Raw genomic sequence first — 24,490 nt, forward strand, 5'->3', positions numbered from 1 at the left:
TTGCCTGCTGACTGCTTGTTTACTTGTGTGGAGTATTTTTTTAATATAAAATGGCATATTTAAAAAGTAATCTTCTGCTAAGTATAAGATCATTTCTAAGGTCCATAAAAACAGAAAGTCTGCAACAACTTTTGCTTGACTGACAGTTTAACTTCTTTACACACTGCCATCATCTTCACATTTAAGAGATGAGTGAAACTCACTAGACCAAAAAAAAAATATATATATATATTCATGTGAAATGTGCCACACTGCTTTCAAAAGACCTTTATTGATCAAACTGTGTTTGCGAATTCAAATGTAACAACTTTGAAATGTTCACACTTAATAAAGATAAATATTGTCAAATAATACACTTCAAATCATATAACGACTAAACAATCAAATGATTCACTGCACAAAGGTCATAGCAGTCAGTTTTCAACCTCTATTTGCCATTGTGGACAAGTGATGTTTGGAATTTTATTAATGAATAATGTAAACATTTTTACATATTGTTTTTTACATATTCCTTTCATATCATTATTAATTGCATAAGGTAGAATTTTAATAATAATAAAAAAACACTTTAACTGTCTGACGCTACAGTAGATTTGCACTTGATTTGCAGGTCCTCCACATTTATTTACCTGCCAGTATTCCTTTATACGTTCATTGAGATACTACTGTTATGGCAAAAATACTGCTGTAACTGTGGAGTTCTTTTAATGCATTATTCTGATATTTGTTATTACTGCATTATTGTATCAAACATAAAGCAAATCCGACTCCAGCATCTCTGGGTGAATGAACATAACACAGGTCATGCACAACTAATTAAGTTCATATATAAGCCATACAAATAAGCAGAGCTGATTAAAATGCTTAAAGGAGCTTTTAAAAACAGCTTTCTCTTAAAATATTGCAGAGCCTTGAACTTATGTTCTGCCCATCTAGAACATCTTACATTTCAGATGTGTGTTTATAAATGGAATGTGTTTGGACCATAATTAATTTAATGTTAACTGAATGATGAAGCCAGAGTTCTTCACCACCACATGAATGTCCAGACTGACACACACACACACACACACACACACACACACACACACACACACACACACACACACACACACACACACACACACACACACACACACACACACACACACACACCTAACACAACACAACAAACAAACAAACAAGCAAACAAACAAATAGTAAATTATTGTAACTATAACTATATAACTATAAAAATTCAGAAGACGCTTCCAACTTGGAGAACTAATGGTCGGCTATAATAAATTGTTAGAGACTAGATTCAGATTACACATTTTCTTGTAGAAGTAAAAGAATGTTACATTTCTACATTTCTATATTTTAGATTTTAAAAAAAGATATTGAAAATAACACACAGAATATTTATGTTTCTGAAGTATGCTAAAATATAAAGTGCTAATGTACGGGTTTGTTCTACAGTAAAGTTGAATGTCCTAACACGATAGTGTAGTTTTTATTTTCCATTTTTCTCTCTGTTTAGACTAAAGATCATTATCATTTATATCATGTCATTTGTAGACATTTCAACTAAATATTAGAACATAAACTGACAAATACTTTTTCATGGCATATACTTATTCATAAATATGATATAATTATAATTAGCCTTGAACAATGATCATTAAAACAAAAACAAAAATCATAGAAACAGTAACTTACATTCACTGTATACAGGCCACACAGGTATAAAAGCCTTTGGAAAAAAGTTGTCATACCCAACTTCCCTCTTTTTTGTATGTTTTAAATAAAAACAATATATGTAGAAAAAACATTTTGTTTTAATACCATTCAAAAACGTTGTACATTGTTACAAATATTGTTTTCTCTTCAGGACTATAACAAAAAAAAAGTGTTTTCAAAGTGACATTTAAGAGCTGTTGTTTACTGTAAATACTTATAATATAGTAATAATAGTCTGTTTTTCTCAGCAGATCTTTTGAACAGGTCTACAAAAATACCAATATCAACATCTGCAGAATCTGAGAGAAAATTAAGAACATCTAGCTACATATTACTACTAGAATATAACACCCTGTTGTTGGATAGCAGACCCATATTGAAAACAAAAATAAACTCCACTAAATCAGCCTCCCTCAGGATTCTTTCCTTTTCTCATTTTCATAGTATTTATACGCCATACGCCTGTAAAATCCTCCAAATTTCACACTGCATTTCCCTCATTTTGTGTGAAAAGTTTCTTCAAGTGTTGCCATTTTTTAAACAGAATAACTCTCAACCATTATAATGGGCCACAAGGGAGACCACTGCATGTTTGGCATTATCTGTTGATAGAGGGCCATCCTCCACTGGGTTTGTCTTATTGGGGACCACTGTGGGTCCCACTGAAGCGACCACAAAGGTAAAGTTGTCTGTGCGGCGTCCATGCCGAAAAGGTTTATTTGCCTTTGAAGAACTTTTCAGACTGGAACCTCGCTGAGGTTTGTCACAGTTGAGAAGAGCTCTGAAACACCTGTAGAACTAACACACACACACACCCAGACAAACAAGAAAAGGGCATTAGAGAACAACAATTCTGAAATATATACGTGCACTTATCAGTTTGCAGGTAGCATACACCTGGTTCTTTACGCTTTCATTTACACATTCACTTGCACGTCAAATGTTCTTCACAAGCCTTTGGAAATCTCCTACTTCCCATCTCTGAAGTCGTAATTACGAGTTTGTAGTATTCAAGTGCTTTGTTGTTGGAAAGAACATTCACAACAAAGTCAAAATACAGGGTGTAAAGGTGTTAAAGTTAATACTTGTTTGAAACAATCACTTTAGCAAAGTTTGTACAATTTTGGATTTATTTTGATAAATAAAAGTAATTTTTTCCCCATAAATATACTGTCATTAAAATGTTGCAACCCATTCTCACTCCCAAGGCGCCAAAATCCGAAGCATATTTAAGTACCTTCCGCATCACAACGAAGATGCTAAAGGTACCCCATGGCGTCACTATATCGTCTGGGTGCTCCATTCATTTCAATTGTTTACCCAATGCGTCAGATCAAGACGTATTTTATTCTTTGCATTTGTAAAAACAGACATGATTTTATTAATATTTAAAGTTCCCTTTCAGTCGGTCACATTCGACGTACGTCGGACGTCACCGACAAATTGGGATCACTCCAGGGAGCCCCTATCAGCTTCGAGATATAGAGAACAGGCCAATGGGCCATTCACTTCGGAGCCAAACGGCATTGATGAAGCAAGACTGCTTTTCTAAAAGAGAGCCTATCTACAAGGGAGATACTCCAGAGAACGAGAGGGACGCTTTGTGTTGGCGAAAAGGCACAATCAGCGCGAGCGCGTGCTCACCGCTGCATCAGCATAACAAACTGCTGTTCTCACAGCAACTGTCGGTTTGGTAAGGCCGTTTGTCTCAGTGAGTGCAGACACAGGACTGCACTTATCTCCTGTGTGCTGCCGCAGTCTTCCCCTGGGTGCTTCAACACTGTTGAAAGAGCGTTTCCTCACAAAAGAGCAACACGGGTGTAACACTGCATCTTTTTCAAGACGTCATTCCACCCGTGTGTTTCTGGTTGCGGTTGTTTCCTGTCCTGATGGCCATGATCCCTCTCGCATAAACATGTCGAGACTGTGTTCGTGGGTGATCCATGTTCTCTCAGGATCCGTGTGCCGTCTAGCTGCCGGGTGACAGCACAGGTCACTCGGCGCCTCAGATGCATGGTCGATACTATGAAACCTCAAACGGGGTTGAGTCCCTTTGCTTATACCCTGATCTAGTTTCTTTTCTGGTGCACCAGAAAAGGGGCTACTTTGGCTGATAAGCCTGGGTGACCTGAGGTTTACAGTGAGGCTTCCCCGCCGAGTACATCTCTGTGGGTCCCCACTCCTCCATCGCATCGCAAGCATGACTGTGTTCGTCGGTGGTCTATGCTCTCTCATGAGAGCATAACCCCGTCGGCGGGTTGTTCATCTTGCCTTTTTTCATAAGGGCTTGAGTGTTCCGCGCTCCGTGTGCCATCTCACGGCCACGCCCACCATCTCACATGCCTGCTGGTAGCTTACAGATGGGATTGCTGGTCCTTAAAAAAAAAAAAAAAAAAGGATCTACCATTTCATTTGGGGCTCTAGCAGAGGACATATGTCAATTGCTGCATCGGAGAGAGGGCTGTTATGTGTTGGAAATGGTGATGCTGAGATTCACACTATAATAGTTGGCGCTCATGCTGAATCAGATTCATACTTGACAGACATGCTTTCCCGGGTGGCTGAGGCGTAGTGCAACGCGTAAATCGCCTTGCCCGCCCCTTGCCTTTTCTCGGATGTGCATTGGAAGGCTTTGGCATTGTGGGACTATTTGGTGCCAAAATATGGAACACCAAAAGGGCCATAATCTGCAAAAAGTTTTCCTCTCTTTCACTACCCTCATCGGTGGGGTGGCAGTGCGCTCTTTGTGCACTAGGGTAGTTCTGAGCCGAGGTTGAGCTGCGCACAGCGCTGGCCCTTGGCCAGACGATGTCCACCCTGGTCCAGAAACACCATTGACCCGGATTTGGTCAGGAGCTGCTCTTCCCCCGGATTGGTAATTCTGTTCTGCCACTGGTCTTAAAAACAGCCAGTGATACCCAAATTCTTAAGAGCAGTTCCAATACCTCTGGGTCTCGGGACTTCAGGAATGTCAGCGTGTGATGCTACAAAGCCTCGCTGCTCTCATTTCCCTCCCCACAAGAGGGTGAGAATGGCAGTGTGTGTGTGACCCTACAAAGCCTCGCCGCTCTCATTCCCCTCCCCACAAGAGGGCGAGAATGGCAGTGTGTGACGCTACAAAGCCTCACCACTCCCATTCCCCTCTTCTCAGCGGTGCGAGGGCGACAGTGTGCGACGCTATGCCTCGCCGCTCTTGTTCCCCGCTGAGGAAGGAGGTGAGGCAGGCCATGTGCGACCCCACAAAGCCTTGCCACGAGAGTGCGCTTGCCAGTGTACGATGCTCCCATGCGTTGTCACCCTCTGGTGCCTCTCCAAATCGCCAGCAGGGCGTGCTGGCTGTGGGGATGCACATAAGTGGCCTTCCCACACTCGCACACCCCCTCAGCGGAAGCAGGTAGTGTTGCACAGCACACTCAGACCCCACTTCGGGCCGCTACCACGCCGCTACACTGCCCCGCTGCGGGTATGTCTGTGGTGCTGTTGGTCTGCTTGCACGGTCACTGGGAGCCTGGCTAGTGCTTCCCAGTCCGTCTCGCTGGCTCGTCCATACCATCAGACTCGGCTGTGCGATTCAGTTCACCTGGTGCTCCCCCAAGTTCAGGAGCGTTCACTTCACCTCCGTGTCGAAGGAGGACACCCCTGTGCTCCAGGCGGAGATTGCAGTCCTACTGGTGAAGGACGCGATAGAGCCAGTCCCTCCAGCCGATATGAAGTCCGGGTTCTACAGCCCATACTTCATTGTACCCAAGAAAGCGGCGGGTTATGGCCGATCTTGGATCTGCAGATCTTAGATCTGCAATTCTTGAATCGGTCCCTTAAAGAAATGCCGTTCAGAATGCTAAACGCAGAAACACATCTTCAGGTGCATCTGTCCCCAAGATTGGTTAGCAGCGATCAACCTGAAGGACGTGTATTTTCATGTCTCGGTTTTCCCTCGACGCAGACCGTTCCTACGCGGCACATCAGTACAGAGTCTTACCCTTCGGGCTGTCCCTGTCGCCCGTGTCTTCACGAAAGTCGCGGAGGCGGCCATTGCTCCCATGAGAGAGCTTGGGTCACCTCAGCCGGTTGGAGTTTCAGGTCAAGGGAGAAAAGAGCAAACTCTGCCCCATGCAGAGGATCTCTTTTCTCTGTACAGAGCTGGACTCGGTTGGTCTGACAGCGCGGCTTACCGAGGAGCGCATCCAGGCGGTGTTGAACTGCTTGAACTCGTTCAAACGGTCTGTGGACAGGGCCTCAACTGCAATGGCATATCAATTGCCTGGAGTTGTTAGCAGTTCGTCTTGCACTCAGCCGCTTCAAGGAGCTGCTCAGAGGCAAGCACGTTCTGGTCCGTACGGACAGCACAGTAGCCATTGCGTATGTCAAAGAAAACAGGGTGGTCTACGCTCCCGTCGCATGTCACAACTCGCCCGCCATCTCCTCCTCCTCTGGAGTCAGAACCATCTGAGGTCGCTTCATGCCATTCACATTCCGGGCCTGCTCAATCGTGTAGCCGACTAGCTCTCACGTCAGCAAGTGTTCCCGGGAGAGTGGAGACTCCATCCCCAGGTGGTCCAGCTGATCTGGAGTCGCTTTGGGACCGCACAGGTAGACCTGTTTGCCGCCCCGGACATGACCCACTACCAGTTGTTTTACTCCCTGACCGAGGGGACCCTCGGCTCGGATGGTCTGGCACACAGCTGGACTCGGGGCCTACGCAAATATGCGTTTTCCCCAGTCAGCCTTCTTGCACAGACACTGTGCAATGTCAGGGAGGACGAGGAGCAAGTCCTGTTGGTTGCCCTGTATTGGCCCAACCGGACTTGGTTCCCGGAACTAGTGCTCCTCGCGACAGCACCTCCTTGGCCCATTCCTCTGAGGTAGGACCTCCTGACTCAGAGACGGGGCACCCTCTGGCACCCACGTCCGGACCTCTGGAAACTCCATGTCTGGTCCCTGGACGGGACGCGGAGGTTCTAGGTGGCCTACCACAGGACAGTGTAGACACCATCACTTCCACTAGAGCTCCCTCTATGAGACGGCTCTATGCGTTGAAGTGGAACCTGTTCGTCGATTGGTGCTCTTCTCGCCGAGAAGACCCCTGAAGATGTTTGATCAGTTCGGTGCTTTCCTTCCTACAAGACGAGTTGGAGCGAAGGCTGTCTCCCTTCACCCTCAAAGTTTATGTTGCCGCTATCGCTGCTAATCATGACATGGTAGATGGAAAGTCCTTAGGTAAGCATGTTCTGATCGTCAGGTTCCTGAGGGGGACGAGGAGACTAAATCCACCTCGCCCTCCCTCTATACCCTCCTGGGACTTAACTCTGGAGCTAACCGCACTGCAGAGAGCACCCTTTGAGCCTTTGCAGTCAGCTGAGTTAAAAGTTCTGTCTCTGAAGACAGTACTCCTGACTGCATTGCCCTCCTTCAAGATGTTAGGGGACCTGCAGGCATTTTCGGTCGAGGAATCGTGCCTGGAATTCGTGCCTGGTAACTCTTATGTAATCCTGAGACCCGACCTGGATACGTGCCCAAGGTTCCCACCACTATCTTCCGGGACCAGGTGGTGAACCTGCAAGCGCTGCCTTCGGAGGAGGCAGACCCAGCCCTAGCTTTTCTCTGTCCGGTCCGCGCCCTGCGGACTTACGTCGACAGAAAGCAAAGCTTCAGGACCTCAGAGCAGCTCTTCGTCTGTTACGGAGGACAGCAGAAGGGAAAGGCTGTCTCCAAGCAGAGGATGGCCCACTGGATAGTGGATGCCATCGTCTTGGCGTATGAAACCCAAGACGTGCCCTGCCCGCTCGGGTTAAGAGCCCACTCCACTAGGGGTGTTGCTTCTTCCTGGGTGTTGGCTCGTGGCGCCTCGCTGAAAGATATTTGTAGAGCTGCGGGCTGGGCAACACCTAACACGTTCGCTAGATTCTATAGCCTGCGTGTAGAGCCGGTAGCTTCCCATGTGCTCGCTTCCCATAGTCAGTAACACCGGAGTGCCCGTTCTAGTGTGGGCTTGCTGCGCCATTCCCTTCCCCATGGAATGGATACATGCGCTTATCTGCTCCAGTCGAGTTCCCCTAAGGATAGGCGAACCTTGACGAGTCCTCCGCAACCCGCGGCAGTCGGATGTGGCAGAGCATCCTACGCCAGGTTTAACACTCATTTACATTTACATTTACATTTAGTCATTTAGCAGACGCTTTTATCCAAAGCGACTTACAAATGAGAGCAATAGAAGCAACTACAACAGTCAGAGGCTACAGTATGCAAGTGCTGTAACAAGTCTCAGTTAATCTAACACAGAACACACAGGATTTTTTTTTTTTTTTTTTTTTTTTTTTTTAATAAATTAGACAGACAGAAAAATGAATAGAATGTTAAGTGCTATTCTTGATTGGTCAGGTGCTGCTGGAAGAGATGCGTCTTTAGATGTTTTTTGAAAATGGCTACAGACTCGGCTGCTCGAATTGAGATAGGCAGGTCATTCCACCAGGTGGGGGCAGTCCAGGAAAAGGTCCGTGAGAGTGATTTCATGCCTCTCTGGTATGGCACCACAAGGCGTCGTTCACTGGTAGAACGCAAACTCCTGGAGGGTGTGTATGTCTGAACAAGCGAGTTAAGGTAAATTGGTGCAGAGCCAGTGGTTGCTTTGAAGGCGAGTACCAGTGCCTTGAATTTGATGCGAGCGGCTATTGGTAGCCAGTGGAGTCTGATGAAGAGAGGCGTGACGTGCGCTCTCTTCGGCTCGTTAAAGATCACCCTCGCCGCTGCATTCTGGATCAGTTGCAAGGGTTTGATAGTGCATGCCGGAAGGCCTGCTAGAAGAGCATTACAGTAGTCCAGTCTGGAGAGAACAAGAGCTTGGACCAAGAGTTGTGTGGTCTGCTCAGATAGGAAGGCTCTAATCTTCCTAATGTTGTATAATGCAAATCTGCAGAACCGGGTTGTTGCAGTAATGTGGTCAGTGAATTTTAGCTGATCATCGATCACAACTCCAAGATTCCTGGCTGTCCTGGACGGAGTTATGGTTGATGATCCTAGCTGAATGGAGAGATTGTGATGAAGTGCTGGGTTGGCTGAGACCACAAGCAGTTCAGTCTTTGCAAGGTTGAGTTGCAGGTGATGTTCCTTCATCCAGGCAGAAATGTCTGTTAGGCAGGCCGCGATACGAACACCAACCGATGGATCATCTGGTTGAAATGAGAAGTAGAGTTGAGTGTCGTCTGCATAGCAGTGATAGGAAAAGCCATGTTTCTGAATGACCGATCCCAGTGATGACATGTAGATGGAGAAGAGAAGTGGTCCAAGCACTGAGCCCTGTGGAACTCCAGTGGCTAGATGATGTGACTTAGACACTTCACCTCTCCATGACACCCTGAAGGACCTACCTGAGAGGTAAGACTTGAACCACTGGAGAGCAGTTCCTGAGATGCCCATCTTCATGAGAGTTGACAGGAGGATCTGGTGGTTAACTGTGTCAAAAGCAGCAGACAAATCCAGTAAGATAAGTACTGTGGATCTGGAAGCCGCTCTTGCCTGCCTCAGTGCCTCCGTAACCGAGAGCAGGGCAGTCTCAGTTGAGTGGCCGCTTTTGAAGCCTGATTGGTTGATATCCAGGAGGTTGTTCTGTTCAAGAAACGTAGAGAACTGGTTAAAAACAACTCGCTCGAGTGTCTTTGCAATGAAAGGCAGAAGGGATACCGGTCTGTAGTTTTCTAAAAGTGCTGGGTTCATAGAGTGTTTCTTAAGCAGTGGGGTTACCCGAGCCTGCTTAAATGCTGTGGGGAAAGTCCCGGTGTGAAGAGAGGTGTTGACAATGTGAGTGAGTGCAGGAGTAACAGAAGAAGAAATGGCCTGAAGGAGGTGAGTGGGGATAGGGTCAAGCGGACAGGTAGTGGGGTGGTTGGAAAGGATGAGTTTGAAGACTTCAGCTTCAGAGAGCAGAGAAAAGGAGGGGAGTGTATGTGTTATGGTTGTTGAGATGTGCGTGTCGGTTTGTGGTGCGGAGAATTGGCTGCTGATGGAGGAGGTTTTTTGTGTGAAAAATGATGCAAAGTCATCAGCTGTAAGAGTTGATGAAGGAGGGGGGGGGGGGGAGGACAGAGGAGCGAAGAGAACGTTCTGAAGAGTGCACGAGAGTCAGAGCAGTTGTGTATTTTGTTGTGATAGTATGTAGTTTTAGCAGTGGAGACGTTACTAGAGAAAGAAGCGAGAATAGACTGATACAGGGTTAGGTCAGTGGTGTTTTTAGTTTTTCGCCACTTCCTCTCTGCCGCCCGGAGCCCAGAGCGATGTTCGCGGAGAACATCAGACAGCCAGGGGGCAGAGGGAGTGGTGCGGGCTGGCCTGGATGTAAGGGGACAGAGGTTGTCTAAGCAGGATGTTAGAGTGGAGCAAAGAGTGTCAGTAGCACTGTTAGTGTCCAGTGCTGAGAACTGAGCAGGTGGAGGGAGTGAGGAGGAAACCATAGTGGATAGACGGGAGGGAGAGAGTGAGCGTAGATTACGCCGAAAGGTAATCAGCGGAGGAGTGTGTGTTGTGTCCGGAGTCAGTATGAGGTTAAGAGTGATGAGAAAGTGATCTGAGGTGTGTAAAGGAGTAACTAAAGTGACGTCTGTGGAGCAGTAGCGTGTGTAGATAAGATCAAGATGGTTACCTGATTTATGAGTAGCTGTAGTAGATACTCGCTTAAGATCAAATGAGGTCAGAAGAGTGGTGAAGTCTGCAGCCTGGGGTTTATCAAGGTGAATGTTGAAGTCACCAAGCAGTACCAGAGGAGTGCCATCCTCAGGGAAGTGAGAGAGTAACATATCCAATTCCTCCAGGAAGTTACCCAGTTGACCTGGAGGACGATAAATAACTACAACATGGATTTTAGCAGGGTGAGTGACAGTGATTGAGTGTGATTCAAATGAGCAGTTGCCAGATAGAGAAGGGATGGGCTCAAATTTCCAATCCTTTGAGATGAGCAGACCAGTACCTCCGCCCCTCCCAATCTGGCGAGAGGTGTGTGAAAAAGAGAAATTATTTGAGAGAGCTGCAGGAGTGACAGTGTCTTCTGGTTTGATCCAGGTTTCAGTTAGAGCCATGAGACTGAGATGTGAATGAGTGGAAATAGATGAAATAAAGTCTGCTTTGTTTACAGCAGACTGGCAATTCCAGAGACCAATTGGAATGGACACTAATGTAGCAGAGGAAATGGGTACACTACGCAGATTAGTAGGATTACGGCGTCTAGAATGTACAGAGCGTGATTTACGGGTGTGTGTGATAATAGTAGAGATTTGGAAGCACATTGTGAATACGGGTCAGAGAAATTAGCAGATGAAAACAAGCAAAAACACAAAAGTGGACAAAGTATATATATATAGCTATACTCAAGTGCCTTGTCGTGTCCTTGCTCGAGTGGAGTCGCGCAGAGTAGAGTCGATGGTCTTTACACTCTTCGGTCTTCACACGAGGAGGGCTTCACACGAGGGCTGCCGCTTCCGCTGCCGCGGAGTACTACTCAATTTATACTCGCATTAAATGTCGTTATTGAATACAGCTGGCTACTCCCAGTGAAACGCGTTAGTTCGCACGAGGTCAAACAATAACAAACCAGACTACAACAAACAGCCAACTACAGCAAACAGACAGCGTTCTAAAGAACAGCTGAACTACAGATCAAATGAGGAAAATGTAAACAGAACTCACACACTAGCTGTTTTCCCTGATGTTCGATGCTTCTCTCTGACTCAAAGTAAACAATGAACGCTCTATATAGCACGCTGGCTTATGGCCACGCCCAGTGAAACGCGTTAGTTCGCACGAGGTCAAACAATAACAAACCAGACTACAACAAACAGCCAACTACAGCAAACAGACAGCGTTCTAAAGAACAGCTGAACTACAGATCAAATGAGGAAAATGTAAACAGAACTCACACACTAGCTGTTTTCCCTGATGTTCGATGCTTCTCTCTGACTCAAAGTAAACAATGAACGCTCTATATAGCACGCTGGCTTATGGCCACGCCCAGTGAAACGCGTTAGTTCGCACGAGGTCAAACAATAACAAACCAGACTACAACAAACAGCCAACTACAGCAAACAGACAGCGTTCTAAAGAACAGCTGAACTACAGATCAAATGAGGAAAATGTAAACAGAACTCACACACTAGCTGTTTTCCCTGATGTTCGATGCTTCTCTCTGACTCAAAGTAAACAATGAACGCTCTATATAGCACGCTGGCTTATGGCCACGCCCAGTGAAACGCGTTAGTTCGCACGAGGTCAAACAATAACAAACCAGACTACAACAAACAGCCAACTACAGCAAACAGACAGCGTTCTAAAGAACAGCTGAACTACAGATCAAATGAGGAAAATGTAAACAGAACTCACACACTAGCTGTTTTCCCTGATGTTCGATGCTTCTCTCGTATACATTGGTGGAAATTGTGTTAGGATGGGTTCCATATGTTATGTCCCCCACAGCGGTCCCATATGTGTATTCTTCCACGGTACAGCTCCCTACGGTGAGCTTGTGTCTTTTCCTCGGCAGAGCTCCTCTGCTGTCCCAGTATGGTGTTGTTCTCCTGCCATAATTGGCCGGGGCCACCCCTGGGACTTACGTATGTTGCACTGCCCAAGGCCAGTCCATACGTGTATTCTCCACATGGTAACTCCCTCCGGGCATGATGTGGCTTCCGCAGCGGCCCTCCGGGCATGCTTCCCTGCGTTATCCAATAGTCTGCTGAATGGTTCTTGCGGAACAGCAGTGTGAGTCTCCCTGCATGAGTTTTCCCGCCCAGAACAGACGAGGTCTGAGGGGCTCTTCGCTGGGCGCTGGAAGTGGTAGTAACTGTGCCGCTTTCCAAAGGGATCCCAATTCGTTGGTGACGTCCGACGTACGTTGAACGTGACCGACTGAAAGGGAACGTCTCGGTTACGTATGGTAACCCTCGTTCCCTGAAGGAGGGAACGGAGACATACGTCCCTACGCGACAGTTGCTATACCATCACTGCATGGCCGAGTCACTAGTTCGGCTCCTCAGTGAAAAACAATAGTGCGCTGCTCTCGCTTCCTGTTTATACCCGCAGTGCGGGGCAAAGCGAGAGATGCAAATCTCGCACGCCAATGGCCCATTAGCCTGTTCTCTTTATCTCGAAGCTGACAGGGGCTCCCTGAAGTGATCCCAATTCGTCGGTGACGTCCGACGTACGTCTCCGTTCCCTCCTTCAGGGAACGAGGGTTACCATACGTAACCGAGACGTTATTTAATATTAAAAATTAAAATTACTTTTATATTTTGAGCAGCTAACCCAACTCCTACCCTAAACCTACCCACTTCTTAACAATATAAAACACGTAACAGGCAAATACAAGTACAGTCACATGTATTTATTCCAAAAATAGAATAAACTATTAACTCATGTTGCATTCCAAGTCTTCTGAAGTCACATGATGTCTATATGTAAAGAACAGAGTTGATCTTAATGTTTTAATCGTTGAGATGATAATCCCGCCACTCCGTGCAAGCACTCATTCATATCTTATTCAAATAATACAAACAACTCTTTAGCATGACGTAATCGGTCACAAGACACACAAGAGCCAATGACATTTTACAATGAAAACTGACGTAAAGGGCGGCAATATTTGAAATTAAATGTGTTCATGATCTTCAGGTGGATGACATTGATCGCTTTTGGGGATTTCCATCACACAAATCAATCGTTTGGCCTCGGAACACTTGGAATATTTGTACTTTTTGAATAAATTGTGCATGCAGTCGTATCTGCCTGTTATATCTGTGTTATATATACCACGCAAATGGGTAGGTTTAGGGATGGAATGGGGTTGGGTTACATGTTAAAACGTGTCTAGGTAGCGTAAATAAAATTATGCTGGCTGATTAAATTGAGTCCAACATGTCATAATGGCAAAATCATAACCCAATATCTGATCATCATGACGATAACGTTAACATGCCCAACGTTCCCATGCCCCGTGTATGACGCCAAAGTTTTCTCATTGAAATGAATGGAGCACTCAGCGTGTCAATATAGTGACGCCTAGGGGTAGGCTACCTTTAGCATCTTTATTGTGACGCGGAAAGCACTTGACCATGCTTCGGATTTTGACGTCTTGGGAGTGAGAACGGGTTGAATGTTAATGTAAAAATACAGGAACAAAATAATTTACAAAAATTAATGATTCTGACAGCATTGAAGGAGATCCAATAATAATTTAATTTAGATTTACAGTAGTAACAATAAAGTATATTTTATTATATGATATGATTAATATAATATTTTTAAATATGATGGTTTCATTATAAATATGGTGATTATCTGCACACCCATGTGATTTCAACAAATGGAAAAGTTAGCCGGCTATTTATTATCAATTTAAATTATTGTGCCTTTCGCCTCAACAACAGGGGCGCCTTTTACCACAATTACCATACTTTTCATATTCTTCCATTATTGAAAAAACTTGAATTACCTTGATCAAATCATGAAGAAGAACTCATTTGCTACTTAAAGGAATAGTTCACCCTAAAATGAAAATTCTGTCATCATTTACTCTCCCTCAACTTATATGTCCCTCCAAACCTGTATTAGTTTCTTTTTTTCTATCTGAACACAAAAGAAGATATTTTGAAGAGTGTAAGTAACCAAACAGTTGATGGTTCCCCTTGACTTCCATAATATTGTTTTTTTCCTACTATGGAAGTCAATGGGGACCACACTTGTTTACCACACTTGCTGCCGATTCTGGAATTTCTGTCAAATACATGTTAATTTCGGGGTGTATAAAACAAACAATATGCTTACAATGATTATTAATTTATGTAACTACTCAACAAGACAAGGCGATGTAGCTGTTGTGGAAAAACAAACAAATAAAGAATAGCAGTCACAGCAGCAATCGTTCAGCACACCTAACTCAGAAACTCGGGATAGCACATGAAGGCAGCATAAGCTTGTAGAATTCTAAACCTCTATAGTATAGTTGATTTTATAAGTTAAATGTAATATTAACCTTTTTAATTTGTGCTTTGTAGTAAAGCAATACTTCAGCATAATAATTATAAGTATTAAACACTACTACAATAAGTTTGTGCTTGGTGAATTGTTCTGATTTTCTCAATATGACCATGCAAATGAAAACATCCACATTCATTCCCTACCTGAAGTTCATAAGAGCAGCATACCGCTATGAGTCATATCCTCCTGCTAGCAACTAAGAATACGCCCATCAAGCATGGCTGGGCTTAGACAATTACAGCTCATTTGGGAATTCTGATTAGAAAAGGGCTCTTCTCTTATCCAAACATCCCCATTATCAAAGCTGCTATTTGCAAAGAGACTGCTATCATTTTCACATTCATCATCAGTACCATTTCTAAATGGTATCAAATTCTCCCTTAATGACATTTTACTTTTACCTCTAAACAGAACAATTATGCAATATGCAACTGAATAATTGCTGATAATGTACGCTGGCTCAATCATTTCCATGGCTGTAATTAAATGTCTGCGAGTAATATGAAGTAATTGTGTCCGTTCCATTTAGAGTGGAGAAGAAAGAAGGAAAAATTGGTCATTGGTATTGTAACAAAGGTAAATTACATTAATAAGCAGTGGAAATTACATAATAATAACTGGTCAGGCATAAAAAAGCACAGCGCCAGAATTGTCATTTAATGGTGCTGTATCAATTAATGGATCTTTTTTATGTAACATAAATAATATAATTATTCTTGAAGACTGGAGAAATCAAAACATACATATGACATTTTTATTAAAATGACAAAGACAATTGATTTGTCATCTTTGGACATTGAATGATCAAAGTTTCAGACATTGAAGCATTGTAAAAAAACAACACAAAAAAAAACAGTTTTAAATGGCACCTTCTCAATAAGATTATTCTTTAGACAAGTGAGAAGTTATTAGTGGTATTGACTACCATAGTGCTCTTTCAAATGCAAGACACAGCCAAGTTTGTGATGTCACTTCCCTTAAGAAAACGTAGTGTACTTAGTATACACTCTCTGCTAAGTATACTTATAGTCAACTACATTTCCTCAAGAAATAGAAAGGTGCCATGTTTACACATGATGATCATTCACTGTACGTGTGTCACGGGTAGTCCAAGAAGAAGATGAAGAGAGAAAATAGATAACTGTTTTAATAAAACAACAAATGAGTCAAAGTAGCAGTGTGCACAAGTATGGACAAGACTATGACAAACTAAATACAAATAGGTGGGATCTAATTAAAGACAAACTAGTAGTGGGGAACTGAGAACAAAGGGAAAACTAACTAGATAAAGGCAGACACAACAACAAACTGAATACAAGGAAAATGAAACCAAAACTAATCATAACTATTAAAATGTGATTAAGAAGAAACCTGCTTAACCAGACAAGGGCGTAAGGATATAAACATCTAGCATTGCACTTCATTTGTAAGAAGAGCATGCACTTCATTTCATGTACAAAGATAAAACAATTTAAAATGTTTGGGGGAAAAGCCCCTACATAAAAGTTTATATCACCTTTCTGTGTCTGTAATAATTTAATGATCAACCTCTGTTGTTTTCTCTCTGTGAGGAAGAAGACTGACAGGTTGCTTGGTGTGTTATGACCTAGCAAGGATCTGACCCAGCCCATTCATTTTTAAAGTGGAATGGGAAATCACTGAACATCACTGATTCATAACACTTCTGATTGGGTCATGGACTCTCCATTTATCTTCCTCTGGTCAGAAAAACCAGAGTTCTCTTTCACACCACATCGGTGAGTAACAGCAGGCTTGCAATGTCCTTTCACACTGACAGCGTTTCTGCTGCAGAACAGAAGTATGGAAGACTGTTTCCAACAGAAAGTAACATTAAAAAAGGGAATTACTTTATGCCTCACGATCACAACTTTTTCTCTCAATGTACATTTATTTCTTAATTTATACGTATATTTTTTTACTCTGAGGCAGAAATTGGCTTCCATTCAGAAAATTAAAGTCAACATGAAACAAAAATTGCTATCATCTTTCCTATACTGTTACGTATTTCAGAGTGAAACAGCTTCTCAAATGATCTATTGAGAAATATCACAGATTTGTCATAAACTCTAATTTGTGGACAGTGACAACATCCAAATCAGGAACCCAAACATCAAACAGTTGAGATTCAGTCAGATTTAATTTGACTTTTTCTTAAAAACCTTAAAAACCGCTTCCATCAGCATTCACGGTAAAATAATTTTTGTTTTTCCCGAGATTTAATTGTGTCTTTGCCACGATCCACAATCGATTCTGTCTTCTAGCAATTCTAATTGATTCACAAACTTCAATAACCGATGTTCTAAAGGAATATAAATAATGCTGTTTCGAAACCATGACGACAGACTCAGTGGCGAGAGCAGCGCTCGGACAGTGTAAAGAGTGCACACCGCACAGACTTGCAAGAACTACAACAGTTCCTGTCTTAAGATAATGTATTGTTACCGGCAGACATCAAGCTTTTCATGCGATCGTGCTGTCTCTACGTGTCTACGTAGTCTACTACTACAGACAGGTGCACACACGAGAAGTGTTTCATTATGGACGCACGCGGTTGCCGTGATGATGAACAATAAATACACTTGCTGGTAAAGCGAGTGAACGCTGAGGAGGCATTGTGAGAACAAATCACTAAAATGTTGTCACTGCAACAGCGCATATTACGCCAAACAATCAGCCACTAGTTGGAACCAGCTGATAATCACTGCCTTTGATTCAATACTTCTCAACTTGACGTTCACATCAGCTCGATCACATGGCTCGACACAGTGCGACCATACTCGCTTTTGCGACTATAAATAGATGTGTAAACCGCACAACGTAATTTGGAGCACCGTTTTCTTGAATGTAACATCAATACTTTACAGTATATAAGGCTATATTGTATAACAAGTATATCAATGATCATTGTAAGCAATCTTATATTTTGAGGATGAAAAAACATATCATGAGACTGCAAAACTTCAAAGGCTATGATTTCATTAAATAAATGTGAGCTAATGCTTCAAAATCTGAATGTGGTGCTGATGTGCATTCTATGGGCTTGCAAACAATGCTTCAAAATGCTTCAGTTTGAGAGCAGATTCGAAGTCAATGAATAGTGCACATTCCTGCCAAGCAAATTCTTATGAGCATGACAATGTTTTCTTTACGGTGAATATATCGTTATATGTTGTATACAGTTGTAAGGCTATATATATGATCTCCCTCATATAAATTGAATGAGCATCATGAAATAAGTCATAGCAATTTCAAAATAGAGTCCTATTTGGTTGCTCAATGTGTTTCTTTTTTATTTATTTATTTATCTTTTATTTGTCCGTCTAACCTTTTCTCCACCACAGCAGTGATGTTCCCTCTACTCCCACATGAGATCAGTTTCTCTGGCTAATTTTCTCCACTGCCACAGCAGTGCTTTTCCTTCTGCTTCCACAGGAGCTCAGTTTCTCTTGCTCATTTCTACACTGCCACAGCAGTGCTTTTCCTTCTGCTTCCAGAGGAGCTCAGTTTCTCTGGCTCATTTCTACACTGCCAAAGCAGTGCTTTTCCTTCTGCTTCCAGAGGAGCTCAGTTTCTCTGGCTCATTTCTACACTGCCAAAGCAGTGCTTTTCCTTTTGCTTCCACAGGAGCTCTGTTTCTCTGGCTAATTTTCTCCACCTCCACAGCAGTGCTGTTCCCTCTGCTCCCGCAGGAGCTCAGCTTCTCTGGCTAATTTTCTCCACTGCAACAGCGATGTTTTTCCTTCTGCTCCCACAGGAGCTCAGTTTCTCTGGCTAATTTTCTCCACTGCAACAGCAGTGCTTTTCCTTCTGCTCCCACAGGAGCTCAGTTTCTCTGGCTAATTTTCTCCACTGCAACAGCAGTGCTTTTCCTTCTGCTCCCACAGGAACTCTGTTTCTCTGGCAATATTTTCTCTACTGCCACAGCAGTGCTTTTCCCTCTGCTCCCAAAGGAGCTCAGTTTCTCTGGCTAATTTTCTTCACTGCCACAGCAGTGCTGTTCCTTCTGCTCCCACAGGAGCTCAGTTTCTCTCGCTAATTTCTCCACTGCCACAGCAGTGCTGTTCCTTCTGCTTCCACAGGAGCTCAGTTTCTCTGGCTCATTTATACACTGCCAAATCAGTGCTTTTCCTTCTGCTTACACAGGAGCTCAGTTTCTCTGGCTCCTTTCTACACTGCCAAAGCAGTGCTTTTCCTTCTGCTTCCACAGGAGCTCTGTTTCTCTGGCTAATTTTCTCCACCTCCACAGCAGGGCTGTTCCCTCTGCTCCCACAGGAGCTCAGATTCTCTGGCTAATTTTCTCCACTTCAGCAGTAGTGCTTTTCCTTCTGCTCCCACAGGAGCTCAGTTTCTCTGGCTAATTTTTCTCCACTGCAACAGCAGTGCTTTTCCTTCTGCTCCCACAGGAACTCTGTTTCTCTGGCAAAATTTTCTCTACTGCCACAGCAGTGCTTTTCCTTCTGCTCCCACAGGAGCTCAGTTTCTCTGGCTAATTTTCTCCACTGCCACAGCAGTGCTGTTCCTTCTGCTCCCACAGGAGCTCAGTTTCTCTGGCTAATTTTCTCCACTGCCACAGCAGTGCTGTTCCATCTGTTCCCACAGGAGCTCAGTTTCTCTTGCTAATTTATCCACTGCCACAGCAGTGCTGTTCCTTCTGTTTCCACAGAAGCTCAGTTTCTCTGGCTAATTTTATCCACACAGCAGTGCTGTTCCTTTTGTTCCCGCAGGAGTTCAGGTTCTCTGGCTAATTTCTCCACTGCCACAGCAGTGCTGTTCCTTCTGCTCCGACAGGAGCTAAGCTTCTCTGGCTAATTTTCTCCACGGCCAATGCAGTAATGTTCCCCCCCAGACCTGCAGTGTTCAGGTCAGTTACTTACTCAACAACATCGTGCCCGCAGGTTAACCCCTCCTCCCTACCTGGAAACAAAACGCTACATCCACCAATTACGTGCTAAGTGCAGCAACCGCCAGCACAAATCCGGGATTCAATAGGAGAGTCTCCTCCTTCGAAGAAAGCAGGCAGCCCTGCAAACATTTTAATTCTGGTAAATGTACCAAACAGCGATGCCAGTTTATGCACATTTGTATTTTCCGTGGCTGCACCCATGCACGCATTTAATGTCCAGTGTATTTAAATATTTCACACATGGACTGTGAACTAGCTCATCACCCGGATGCCGAATTTACTATGAACACCTGAAATCCGTTCTCCAACAGTCAGGCGTCCCAGCAAAGACTTCTCAAGCCACCCTTTCCGCATTGGGGAGGCAACTTCAGCAGCTCAAAAAGGCCTCGGGAGAAGGTCCTCAGATGCTTTATATCAGGACCAACTGGTACCACAACATCAAGCCCTCTGATGCCCCCCCCCCCCCCCCCATCTACCGGGAGGTTTTGTCTCTGTCCAGCGAGCATTTATCTCCCAGTGGACACAGTGAGAAATCTCCCGATCAAGCATTCATGCTTTTCTCTTCTGTTTTTCAGCCTTTCAACAAGAAGTGGTACATTTCCACACTAAGAGAAAGCAGTAAGTTTCCATGCAGTGAAGAAGTGAATAGTGTCAATGCAGTGGGAACGCGGTACATTTCCACACGAAGAGAAAGCGGTAAGTTTGCACGCAGCGAGGAAGTGGAAAGTTTCCACGCAGCAAGAAGTGGAAAGTTTCCACGCAGCGAGGAAGCGGAAAGTTCCAAGCAGTAAGACAGTGGATAGTCGTCCACGCAGTAAGACAGTGGATAGTCGCCCACGCAGTAAGACAATGGATAGTCGTCCACACCGCAAGATAGTGGATAGTGGTCCACACAGTAAGAGGGTGGATAGTGGTCCACGCAGTAAGATGGTAGATAGTTGCCCACGCAGCAAGATAATGGATAGGTGCCCACGCAGCAAGATAGTGGATAGTTTTGTCCACGCAGTAAGATGGTGGATAGTTGCCCTCACAGTAAGATAGTGGATAGTTTTGTCCACGCCGTAAGATGGCGGATAGTTGCCCACGCAGTAAGATAGTGGATAGTTTTGTCCATGCAGTAAGATGGCGGATAGTTGCCCTCGCAGTAAGATAGTGGATAGTTTTGTCCACGCCGTAAGATGGCGGATAGTTGCCCACGCAGTAAGATAGTGGATAGTTGTCCATGCAGTAAGATGGTGGATAGTTGTCCATGCAGTAAGATACTGGATAGTTGTCCATGCAGTAAGATGGTGGATAGTTGTCCACGCAATTATATAGTGGTTAGTTTTGTCCACGCAGTAAGATGGCGGATAGTTCCCCTCGCAGTAAGATAGTGGATAGTTTTGTCCACGCAGTAAGATGGCGGATAGTTGCCCTCGCAGTAAGATAGTGGATAGTTTTGTCCACGCCGTAAGATGGCGGATAGTTGCCCACACAGTAAGATAGTGGATAGTTGTCCATGCAGTAAGATGGTGGATAGTTGTCCATGCAGTAATATACTGGATAGTTGTCCATGCAGTAAGATGGTGGATAGTTGTCCACACAATTATATAGTGGTTAGTTGCCCATGCAGTAAGATTGTGTATAGTTTTGGCCACGCAGTAAGATGGCGGATAGTTGCCCACGCATTAAGATAGTGGATAGTTGTCCAAGCAGTAAGATACTGGATAGTTGTCCACGCAGTAAGATACTGGATAGTTGTCCACTCAGTAAGATACTGGATAGTTGTCCACTCAGTAAGATACTGGATAGTTGTCCACACAGTTAGATGGTGAATAGTCTCCTAGCGAATAAGTTTCGACACAGCGAGAAAGTCGAAGATTCCAGCAAGGAAGTGAATCGTTTTCACACAGCAAGAAATAGAAGTTGTTAAACACAGCAAGGAAACGGATAGTTTTTTCCCACAGCAAGAAAGCGGTTTAAAAAACTTACGCAGCGAGAAGTGGACAGTTTTCCACACAGTAAGGAAGCAGATAAAATCCTCTAGATTGATAGGTTCCACTAGTGGAAAGTTTCCACTTAGTAAGGAAGTGGATCGATTCATTGCAGCAAGAAAGTGGAAAGTTTCCATGCAGCAAGGAAGGGGTAAGTCCCACAAAATCTCTAAATCAAGATCTCATATTTCTTTTTCCCATTTTTTCTTCCAGTGGTCTCCCACATACAAGACCACACCCTGCTCCCATCAAGAACTGTGCGATTCGTGAACTAACAGGGGCCGCCCACTGGCGACACAAGCCGCTCACGGGCCCTCCCGTTCAAACAACTAGGCCCCCTCTCTAATGCCAGCCACCAAGTTCGGCACTTCTTGGGGGGGTATTTAGCAGGCGGCTGTCCTATGCTCTTTAGCTTTTGGAGGGTACTCTGGGTTCGGGCCTAATTCCGAGCTCGAAGCCCTCCCCCCGGACAGCATGCCAAATACACATTGAATTACTCTCAATAAATTATATGTAAGTGCGAACTCATGAAATTATGTTTTATTAACAAGGTTTGGGAGAAGCACGTTCAGATAATTGACACAGGTGGAGAGCACTCAGCTAATCAACAATAGAGGTATATATACACGCAGCAGTCCTACCTCCGTTTGTTGACAGTTCTCAGCAACCCTTCCACCACCCCTTTTAACTCTAAAACCACTTACAAATACTCTGGGTTCGGGCCTAATTCCGAGCTCGAAGCCCTCCCCCTGGACAGCAATTTACTCTCTATAAATTATATGTAAGTGCGAACTCGTGAAATAGGAAAAAGAGGCTACAATTTGCACAAGCTCACCAAAATTGGACAGTTGAAGACTGGAAAAATGTTGCCTGGTCTGATGAGTCTCGATTTCTGTTGAGACATTCAGATGGTAGAGTTCACTGTGGAGGCTGGTGGTGGTGGTGTAATGGTGTGGGGGATGTTTTCTTGGAACACTTTAGGCCCCTTAGTGCCAATTTGGCATCGTTTAAATGCCACGGCCTACCTGAACATTCTGACCATGTCCATCCCTTTTTGACCACCATGTACCCATCCTCTGATGGCTACTTCCAGCAGGATAATGCACCATGTCCCAAAGCTCGAATCATTTCAAATTGGTTGAACATGACAATGAGTTCACTGTACTAAAATGGCCTCCACAGTCACCAGATCTCAACCCAATAGAGCATCTTTGGGATGTGGTGGAACGGGAGCTTCGTGCCCTGGATGTGCATCCCACCAATCTCCATCAACTGCAAGATGCTATTCTATCAATATGGGCCAACATTTCTAAAGAATGCTTTCAGTACCTTGTTGAATCAATGCCACGTAGAATTAAGGCAGTTCTGAAGGCGAAAAGGGGTCAAACACAGTATTAGTGTGGTGTTCCTAATAATCCTTTAGGTGAGTGTATAACAAAGGTGACTTGACTTGAGTGAAATAAATATGTGCTGCTTACATATGCAATGTAAAAAAGACATGGCATTTGATTGCTTTCACTTTCTTGCCTGTGACTACAGAGGCAAAACCACAAAAGAACTTACATTTTTTTACATGGAAAAATTGAATATTTATACAGATAAAGAGTTACCATGATCCTAAAAAAAGACTATTGTAGACATAACATTACAATTATTATTATTTTTTTAAAAATCAGATTATTATGGGAAAAAAACGTGCGTAAATAAAATCATGCTTCAGTAGTAGTTGGTATTTCAGGAAGAAAAAAAAGAGCATTTACACATGCATTTTTCTCTGCATGCGTTATGAAATCTTCAAATTGCAATTTTAATATAGCTACTTAATAAAATGAGTTAAGAGGCAATAATATAGCTTTCCTCTCCAGCAACAGCTGTCATCCACCATTTAATATGACAGCAATACTACTTATTTGGGTTTAATAAAATCTCAGACGTTGAGAACTATTGCAAACTGTGCAAAAGTGATATTAAATATTGATGGCTCACCACTTCCAATAATATTTTGCTCTCTCACATACGAGTCATCAATGGAATGCAAATGGTATGAGAGAAGCATAGTTTTGCAACATCATACTGTATATATCCTAGTATTCAAATAAATTCTGCTTTTCATTGGTTTGATACTGAAGATTACTGTAATTCAACAGTTATTGAAAACTATGTGAAAATCCATTGCTCAAGTCCTATCAAGTTTCATATCTAACAGATGTTCAAGTCACAATCATCAAATACTATGGGATAAAACACAGGGCCAGACTCACCTTAGATGTTCTGTTCCTGCAGTATCTAATGGACATTGCTGGCCAAGAAATGTTACTTGTATCTGTACAGCATTTTTAGTCTTCAACTCGCCTCAACTCACAGTTTCCATAGTTACGGGCTGGGAGGAATTGAAGACTGAAAATGACATACAGGAGAATCTTTCTTCATCGACTGGAGTGTGATGAATATCCGGAAACATCACTCAATCCTTCATATGGGTTTGTACCAATTAGAATTTGTATGAAATGGAACATAGTGCATGATTCCTGAATATTCAGTGACCTTCTGAAAAACAACTCTACTATAGAAGCTGGTTTTCTCAAAGAGAAAATTAAAAAATAATATATATATATATATATATATATATATATATATATATATATATATATATATATATATATATATATACAGTTAATTCTGGTCTAGAATTTCCACCATTTCAGCCAGACAAGAACAAATCAGTCATTTGAGACTTGAGGCTGACTCTGACCCTATCATTAAATTATGAGTTAACTGCTGCAATCAGATGTCAAATTCACAACATTGAACCATTCAATGTGATAAAAAAAAAAAAAAAAAAAGAATTATACTAGACCGT

General features: G+C 43.5%; 1 protein-coding gene across 1 annotated transcript in view; it reads right to left on the reverse strand.

The window, feature by feature from the left end:
- Nucleotides 1-253: 253 nt before the first annotated feature.
- The window catches only part of tmtopsa (teleost multiple tissue opsin a), a 204,381-nt gene continuing 180,144 nt past the window's right edge, over nucleotides 254-24,490 (reverse strand). Inside the window, exon 4 of the mRNA XM_079820284.1 lies at nucleotides 254-2,517. Coding sequence (XP_079676410.1) covers nucleotides 2,272-2,517 — 246 coding nt within the window. The 3' untranslated portion in view covers nucleotides 254-2,271. The remainder of the gene's footprint in view (nucleotides 2,518-24,490) is intronic.

Source organism: Gobio gobio (assembly GCF_949357685.1).
Source record: "Gobio gobio genome assembly, chromosome: 6".
Classification (NCBI taxonomy): Eukaryota; Metazoa; Chordata; class Actinopteri; order Cypriniformes; family Gobionidae; genus Gobio; species Gobio gobio.